Genomic DNA, 9,349 nt, shown 5'->3' on the forward strand with positions numbered 1-9,349 from the left:
GTTCTAGAGGCTGTGTAGGGATGGATGTGAAGGTGGGATATTGATTGGAAAGATGTTACAGCATTCCACACCGGAGTCCAAACTGTCATAGCAGCCCTGAATATGAATGGGGTGCTATGGATATGCAAGGCTTTCTAGAGGTAGCATCCACAGGACTTCATAAGTGAATTTGTCTGAGGAAGATACATGAAGAGCAAAGAAAAAAAATGACTTTCTATTTCAGTGAGTAGCTCCTTGTTTCGAAAAAAAAAAAAAGTTAGGTCAAAATAAAAGAAGCAAGGCAATTTTTATGGGTAAAATGAAAGGTTTTGGCACATCAAGCTGAAGTCTGGAGTGTTTACCAAGTTCAGTAACATGGACCTGGAGTTAGAAGATGGTTTGGGAATCACTGCACTGTCCTACCTGGGACTGACTGTACAATATGATCTAACAGAAACTTACTTTAAATTATATTAAAATGCTTCAAATAACTTCAGTCTAAAAGGTACAATATGTACATAGTTTATTTTGTTATTATTAGGATATAGAAAATTAAAAATATTTACATGAAAAGATAAGACATCTTTTTTTACTATGCACCTCTACAATTTGACCAACTGTTTGCTTGACCGAAACAGACAGTGTATTGTTAACTCCATCTTCATATCAGATAACAGAGTGAAGAAACAGAAAATTGTTACTTACTAAAACTCCATCTTTGAATGCAACAAAGTCTCTAATTTCAGTCTCCATTTTCCCAGTACTTCAAAAAAATGAGTATATATTCTACCTATAGAAATTAGTTCAACTAAAACTTCTATAAAAAAATCCAATAATATATATTAGTACATGGTCTCCATGTCTACATTTTTTTTACACTTATAAAATAGAGATAAATGCAGTACATACCACACATGGGCTTGCATTATATCTTTTTTTTCTAATATAGGCAGGTAAACTTTAACACATAGTATTTAATAAATATACATTTTATGCACACTCGTTGGTAAGTGAGAAATATAAATTTGCACGCACAATCGTTCGGATCGAAACACTTTGCATTCGGAAACCTTCCATTTGATCCTGTAGCGTACAAAGAGTTCAAATGGAATTTGGCTGCGGGTGTGGACATGAGAGTGTGTGTTCAGTCACTGGATTCTGTGATGGCAATCTTCTGTACCATGTCAGACAGATTTTCTGACTCCAGATCCTCTTTGCCGTTATCTGAGTTTTCCGATGAGATATAACACCCAGAGTCCCTTGGGTAGTCCTCTAACTGTGATTCACTTAAGATGTCTTGGTTTGAGGACGGAGGCACAGATTCCTTTTCATGCTCTGCAGCAGCTGTAAATGGAAAAGATGACCAGGTTAGGAAGAGCCACGGCAACTTTTATGTGACTGTCACCTTCAAACATTATCCTCCTTAAATTACTCCAATCTTGTGTTTATTACAATGGAATCTCCTGCAAATGAAATACCCATTAATTTGTTATAAATAAGAATGGCATACTCAGAAGTTCAAACTCTCGGATGTCAGCGACCGTTCATCACTCTTTACTTTGAGTTGTATGTTATTCATGTGTACTGTCTATATGATCAAAGTCCAATGTGGACGCTCCATTTACATTAATAGTATGTTGCCAAAGAAAGCAGATTGTATCCACAGTATGACAGACACCTGGTCCAACTATATCTTAAGGGATCATTAGAAAAAGTCATGTGTAGTTTGAAGTGTAATTCAAGTGATGTTCTGGAATTATGAATATGTGGATATGTAACTAAAAGCTTACTCACTGTCAGCAACTATAGAACAGGTCTTTAAATACTTAGAATTTAGCTAGTACTATTTGAAATATTCAAAACTGCCCCACATCTGCATTCACTATAAAATAAACATAAGGAAAAGAGGCAACTTTTTGAGTATATAATTCCAAATTTCCCAGAACTACTTTATGAAACTTTAATTGTTTATGCTTCTTTATAATTCTGATTAACCATAGTTTATTTTGTGATTGGTTCACTAAAGCACTTTTATATACAAAAAAAAATTACATTTTAGAATAATGACTTGTAAAACTTGAGTAAAAGGCCGAATTTTAACTGTGGGCCTATTACCTCAATGTAAAATGAAAAGCCCTACTTCTGTTCAGAACAAAATTCTAAGCAAAACTTGGAATCGTAAGAGTCATTTGCTCCTGGCCCCGGTGTCCTAGTCAGGTTGAGTAGAATTTGTTGAGAATTTCTGAAGATAAACAACTGCGGCTCAAAGGCCTTTGATTTCCAAAATCAATTACCCTTTTCTTTAAAAACAAACAAAAAAACAAACAAAAAACAAAAAAAACAAAAAAGAAAACAAACAAACAAACAAAAAACTAAAGGAAAACAAAACACTTAAGCTTCTGTTTTCTTCTTCCTCACACTCTCCACAGATGGTTACAAAACAGTCCATGAAGCAGACCTTCCCAGAGCCCATCATTGTTTTAGTAATGAAAGAACATTTGTTTGGTTTCCACCTGAGAACTGCTGTCTCCTGTCTCTGACCTGTAGGGGTGGCTTTGTTTTAAATACAAGTTTGTTACTGTGAGAGCCCTTTGCCTCTGCAATTTTTATGAAAAAGAGAGTCGCTTCCCAGTCTGAACATTAAGCAGCACAGTAATTTACAGAACAGCAGTGATTTGCTAATGGTTTCCTCGTCAAGTGAAAACATGACTGTTCTCCTCAGATGCCTCCCACCAGGCCTGCAATAATTTCAGGCAGGTTATCAGCTGGAGCCCCTCAACTGTAACTATAAAAAGAAAAGGCAGGTCATTATACAGCACCGTGGAGAGGACGACTCCTTAGTACCCCAGCTTTGCATTTAGAGGGCCACAGTTCCTTGTTCTTTTTATCTTGAAACTAATGTCGGAGATTGCTAGAAGTGCTGGTCTTAGGCAGCTGTTGTTATCTTATTTGTTTTGGGTTTTCTTTTTTTGCTTACAGAGAGAATAAGCTCACAGGACTGCATTCATATTTTCTTTCTAACTCACTTTTGTCATTTCTGTCAGCAAAACAGAGTGAGGCTAACTGGCCTACCTAGAAATGGAAACCACAACCTACATCAGCTATGTCCTGTGGTCCAATCATCTCAGCTAACCAGGCAAATAACAAAAAAGAAACCTTGTAAAAAAGAAACAGTTTAATGCCAAAATTATGGACTTCCCAGGGTACTTCAGAGTGTATCTTTACATAATGAAACATTTCTGGTGATATGTTAAAAACAAAACAACAACAAAAACAAAATAACACATATTTTCTATACTGTGTTATTCAAACTATTTAAGAGTATATATTCATATAATTAGTAAACAAGTGGAAGTATTCAAATATTAGGTTAATTTTCTGTTATTTCAGATATCTGTAATATTTTTATATTTTATTTTTAGATAATGGAGAGGTTAAAATAGTATAGTTTACTCATAGCCACAGAATGCTTTGAAAATTTCCCAAAGACCATGCATTTTCAAATGTGAGTATGGTGAACTATTAGTAATTATTGATATGTTTCTCTTATTGCAATCAATCAATAGCCACAATAAAGTTTAAAATTCGGTTATATATGCAACATAATGAAAATGAAATTACCATGCTAAGAAAAGATTATTTAAAAAATATTTTATTTTGCACCAAAAATTTTAGAGAATTATATATGGTTGGTGAATCAAAAATCAAAGATTTAAGATTGCCATCAATGTTGAAAAATGGCCTAGTGATTAAGACCTAAGACAGCTAATATAATTATCATAAAATAATTATATTGGAGTTATGACATTTAATTAATTAAGTGTAGGCAGTCTCAATTATACCTAAAGTGATGAACACTTTAAAGACATAAAACTTGATCCTTTTCCTAGGAGGAGCATCCCAGTCTCTAAGGAAAGCAATCCTCCCAATTCTGACACGTTAAAAAGTTTTACATTCTGATGGAAGCAGATGCAGAGACCCACAGCCAAGCATTAGGCAGAGTTCGGGATTCCCACTGGGTGGAAGGATTGTAGGAGCCAGGGTTGGGGGTGAGGGGTCGGGGTTACAAGAAAAACCAGGGAGCCACCGAACCTGGCTCATAAGGGCTCACTGAGACTGAACCCATAACCGGAGAGCCTGCACAAATCTGCCCTAGGCTTCTGAATATATGGTAAACTACAGCGGTAGTAGGGGCTCTCTCTGACTCATTTGCCTGCTTTCTGTGATCCTGTTCCTCACACTGGGTCGCCTCACCTAGCCCAAGATGAGGGGAGATGTCTAGTCTTTCTTCAATATGATAGATCATGCTTGGTGGATATCCAGGCAAGACCAGTACTTTTCTGAAGAGAAATGAAGAAGGGGAAGGAGGGGACAGGCAGAGAGGAGGTGGGGGCAAGGAACTGGGAGGAAGGGGGAGGAGAAATTAATAAATAATAATACTTATCTTTTTTTTTTTTTTTTTTTTTTTTTTTTTTTAAAGTTTAAGGTTCAGCAAAGGAAAGAACTTCCCAGTTTTGCTTGACGTTTCAGGTTTTTTTAACCCAAAACTTCCTAGGGTTTGAACTTTACTGTTTTCTTTGTTTTAAAGGTAAAAAACAAAACAGAACAAAACGAAACAATTCCGTGACCACCAACTGCCTGACCAAAGTAAGTTATTAATGGAAAGTGGTTTTACACTAACAAAATAATATTTACGCTAGCTAAATAAACTAAAGGTGACCAAAAGGGATGTTTATGAACTCTTGGAAGGAATAAAGGCATTGTGTGCTTTATGAACCTTTCTGTGTCTCTGCTCCATCACCATTGAAGAGAGACAGGCACATATATTTTAGGATGGTTACAAACCCATTCAGAGTTGAGCTGCATTTGAGTCTCTAACACTGAAACTCAGCAATTCTATAGTCTCAACTGTTAAGACCAAACTCTTTGTTCCCTTTAGTTTCCTCATGTCAGTGACAGCCACGGCAACAATAAAACCAGAATGGATCATTTAATGTTATGGACATACGTTCATATCGGTACACAGACCAATATCAGGCTCTTAAAACCTTCAAAATACCTTGTTTTTAGGGTATGTCTTAACTCTCATAACAAATTAATTGATAGCATTTTAAGTTGTTAACTAGACCTACTCGTGTTTAAGCTAGTGTTTTTTAATAGACTTCAATGGAAAAATCCTATACCTTGAATTTTTCTCTATATAAACTATCCATACATTAAAGCTTCAATTGTATATACAGTTGCTTTCCAAAAGTTATTTGCACTCTTGCGCACATGTGCATGTATCACTAGCATGTCCATGAAATAAATCTTGACCACATCTCAGACTTTTCATTTGCCAGTTTGCAGAACTCACACATGCAAGGTGGGCCGGCAGGCAACTTCAGTTTACATCACCAGGCAAAACTCTTCCTCATTCATATGTCTCTTTACTTCGAATCCTCACTCAGTATATATCAAGTCTGTAAGCATTTGTGAGACTCCTACTAGATAAGAAGCAGGACTAGGGGCTTTAGAAAAGCACGTTTTCAGTTTTCATGTTTTAGATGATTTTATCTTGTTTGACTGAGGTGACCATTTCAAAGCCATGCCTAGGCTAGGTCAGTCACATTGTAGAATAAAAGCAAATACAAGAATCTCTCTCTCTCTCTCTCTCTCTCTCTGACACACACACACACACACACACACACACACAGAGAGAGAGAGAGAGAGAGAGAGAGAGAGAGAGAGAGAGAGAGAGAGAGCTTACAGTAATTTTTAAGTTACTGATGAGAAAATTCTTTTCACTAGAAATTACTCTTTAAAGAAAGGGTAAAAATGCTTTGATGTCAATTTATTTCTATTATGTAGGATATGCTATTTGTCATAAATGAAACCTCAGATAGTAACAATAAAAATAAATCTCAAGAAATTAAATCCTAAAGCCAAACAGCTATGACCAGAAATATACTAAATTATGCATGTGTATGTGCATGTGAGTATAAACAAATGCCAATAAAACATCTGTCCATCTCCTCGACTAATGTATGTGAGCAATTATTGTATCTTTTTTAAAAATGTGTATCTTTTTTGAATCAAAAATCAAATAATATGCCAGGTGGGTTACAAACCCCACGTACACATGTCAGGAGCTAGACACCAGGTTAGACTGGCAAGCCGCTGGACCAACTGCTGGACGATTGTCTGGCATCACTACAGATCTCCCCTCTGGCAGCTCGCGTTCCAGCTCCTGACAGGGCCCTCCCATTTGCTCTGCATGCACTTGGGCAGGCAGGAAGGCACAACTGGGGGTGGTAGAGCAATGAGGAGCCGCTGTGACCACAGCCGGTGCCAACCAGCTGGCACACAACCCACCCTTTACCCTTCCTCCTCACTTGGCACCGAAATCAAAACTTACAAGTACCTAAAATATCCAGAGTAGCAAGTCTCTGAAGTTGGCTTGTTTTGTTACTATTAGTTTTCAATTTAAAATTTAATTAGCCCTGAATGTAAGAAAGAAAGATATTTCCATCACCCTTTTACACTAAGGACCATTGTACTTATTTTGGTAGACACATTTTAGGACACATCAACATAATTCCAAAACTACGGAAAGAAACTGTAGAAGAAACAGAAACTATAGATTATAAACAGCAGATAACTGTTTTATTCTACAGAAACATTTCTGAGTAAGATTTGGGGGCTATAAATGTTTATTTGTAGAGTACCTCCAGGAAAGCACACACACACACACACACACACACACACACACACACACACACCATTATGCTCTCCAAGTTAATGGGAACGTTTCCTACCAAAGCAGAGATTAATTTTGAAGGAAGAATAGGAGGAAGGATTGCGGCCCCAAAGAGGATAGGAAAATCAGAGGAAGACCAACAGAATCAACTAATCTGGCTCCATAGGTCTCTCAGTGTCTGAACCACCAACCAAAGAATATAAATGGGCTGGACCTAGGCCTCCCCACACCTACATAGCAGATATGCAGCTTGGTTGTCTTTTGGGTCTCAAACAACTGGAAGGGGGGCTATCCCCAAAGCTGTTGCCTGTAAGTGGGATATGTTCTTCTAGCTGAGCTGCCTTATCTGACCTCAGTGGGAGAGGAAGCACATCACAGAGACTTTAGGTGGGAGGGGGAGGGGAGAAATTATAAGCGGGGATGATGGGGAGGTGCACGGTGAGAGGGATGTAAAGTGAATAAGTAAAAACAAATAAATTAATTCAATTTTAAAAATCTCATCATAACTACAGGAATCCTTATAAGCACCAAGTAAACAAAGCCTGCATTTTCTGTTCTCCTGAGAGCTGGGTCACAGACCCACTTTTTGTCTTGTACTTTATCTGCACTTCTAAGCTAAAGAGCCAATGAGCTTATTGTGTTCAGAGATGATGCAATGTGGGAGTAATTTTTGAATACCTCTGATTGTCCCGCTGGGACTGCAGAACCCTAGAGTCAATATTGTCCTCCAGCAGTAACCCTGTGATCAGCTCAAATACCTCTCAACTACCCTTCTATCAGCTAGTTGGAGAAAAATTGTGCCTCCTGCCATGCAGTAGCCTAAAATATTTAATCCAGTTTACAATTTAAAGGTCAAAGTAAGAGCAGTACTGTCTATTTCTGGGCCAAGAAAATCTAAGTTGTTTGGGTTTTTTTGTTTTGTTTTGTTTTGTTTTTTGTTTTGCTTTGTTTTGTTTTTCTCAATTTTAAATTGCTGTTACCCACACCGTTCTATTGCCTGTCCTCTTCAAACTCCCTATATATTAAAGATTCACACAGGGCTTATCACAAGGTTTTAACACCTAAGACACATGCCCAGTTTGCTTAATTTTTATATTGAATGACTGGAAAAGCCAAAACTCTCCAAATGTTCAACTCAACAATGGAAAAACAGAGGCATTAACTGGCCTCGCTGAGCTGTTCAGACTCAATGATAACACTACAGTGACATGCATAAAAGGAGGGTAATTCATGTGGCCCATTCTCTTCAAAGAGCTATTTTTAGTCTGACTATGAACTGCATTGGTTTTTCTTTTTAATGATGCTGCATTTTTATATAGCCATATATTCAAGGTCCTTATCATTCAAGGAACATGAAGGTTGTGCATTTAATCTTCAGCTTGGTTGTAGAAGATGTGATTCACAAAGTCGGATAGATAAACATAAGCCCTTGTGGCATGGTGCCACGTCATCAGAATTCACCATCTTATCACCAAATACAAGTCATTCTTCTTTATTTCTTAAGTGAAGCCATTTCATATAAGATAAATAGCTTTCAGTCAGAGAAGCCTAACACATGAAATGCATCTTTTTGACATGTGTATTCTAACATTACTTTATATCATAAAGTTAAAATAAGAATAACCTCACAGTTGTCTGTTGAAAGTGACACAAGTCATAGCTGCATTTCTCTATAGTTTGTCTCCTGAACGTAGAGTCTTGGTGTGTATGCTTACACAGAAGAGGTTCTTGTTGAGTAATTAGCATCTCTTGACTTTCAATTACTACGCCCTACAGTCTCGTTTGGGGAAGTCATTTCCGGGATTCGTCCTTTCTGGATGTCTAACAGTGAATGCTACACAATGTTTCTAGACAATGGTTTTTTATTTTTGGAGACCAGGAAAGTCTTAGACATGCATAATCTCAGAGGTGTGGAGAACGAAGTCCCAGATATATGGGCTCGAAAAATCTACTTAACTATTCATGCTTTAGTTTTTCTACCTTGCCAAGTAATATTTTTGAGTCAGAAGTTGATAAAATTGCATCCAGCTCTCAGATCGTTAACTCCGTAAGTCATCTCTGGCTAGCATAGACAGGTAATGAGAGATACAGATGAAGAAGTGAAGTGGATATGGATGACACTATCTTCCCTTGGGTGGCACCTTCTGAATACTGTTTGTCCCTGAAAACACTGTTTTCTGGAACCCATGCCTTTCACTTCACAAACCCTGCTGCAAGACAGCTTACAGTAGCTTCTTCCCTCTCAGGGGGGAGGTAATGATATTGCCACTTTTCTTCAACACTAACTGTATGTCTCTCTTTCTGTTTCTCTGTCTCTCTGTCTGTCTCTGTCTCTTTGTGTGTCTGTCTCTGTCTCTTTCTCTGTGTGTCTGTCTCTGTCTCTTTGTTTCAGTCTCTCCATTTCTCTCTGCATCTCTGTCTCTTTCTATTTCTTTCTATTTCTCTGTTTCTCTCTTCTTATTTCTCTCTTGGTCTCCTCTTCTCTTCTCTCCTCTTCTCTTCTCTCCTCTTCTCTTCTCTTCTCCTCTTCTCTTCTCCTCTTCTCTTCTCTTCTCTTCTCTTCTCTTCTCTTCTCTTCTCTTCTCTTCTCTTCTCTTCTCTTCTCTTCTCTTCTCTTCTCTTCTCTCCTCT

At 37.6% G+C, this 9,349-nt stretch overlaps 1 protein-coding gene across 1 annotated transcript in view; it reads right to left on the minus strand.

Annotated features, from left to right (window-relative positions):
* Window positions 1–482: 482 nt before the first annotated feature.
* Samsn1 (SAM domain, SH3 domain and nuclear localization signals 1) overlaps window positions 483–9,349 on the minus strand; it is a 49,386-nt gene continuing 40,519 nt past the window's right edge. The window contains exon 8 of the mRNA XM_021209847.1: window positions 483–1,323. Within this exon, the coding sequence (XP_021065506.1) occupies window positions 1,124–1,323 (200 nt within the window). The 3' untranslated portion in view covers window positions 483–1,123. The remainder of the gene's footprint in view (window positions 1,324–9,349) is intronic.

Source organism: Mus pahari, chromosome 12, assembly GCF_900095145.1.
Source record: "Mus pahari chromosome 12, PAHARI_EIJ_v1.1, whole genome shotgun sequence".
Lineage (NCBI taxonomy): Eukaryota > Metazoa > Chordata > Mammalia > Rodentia > Muridae > Mus > Mus pahari.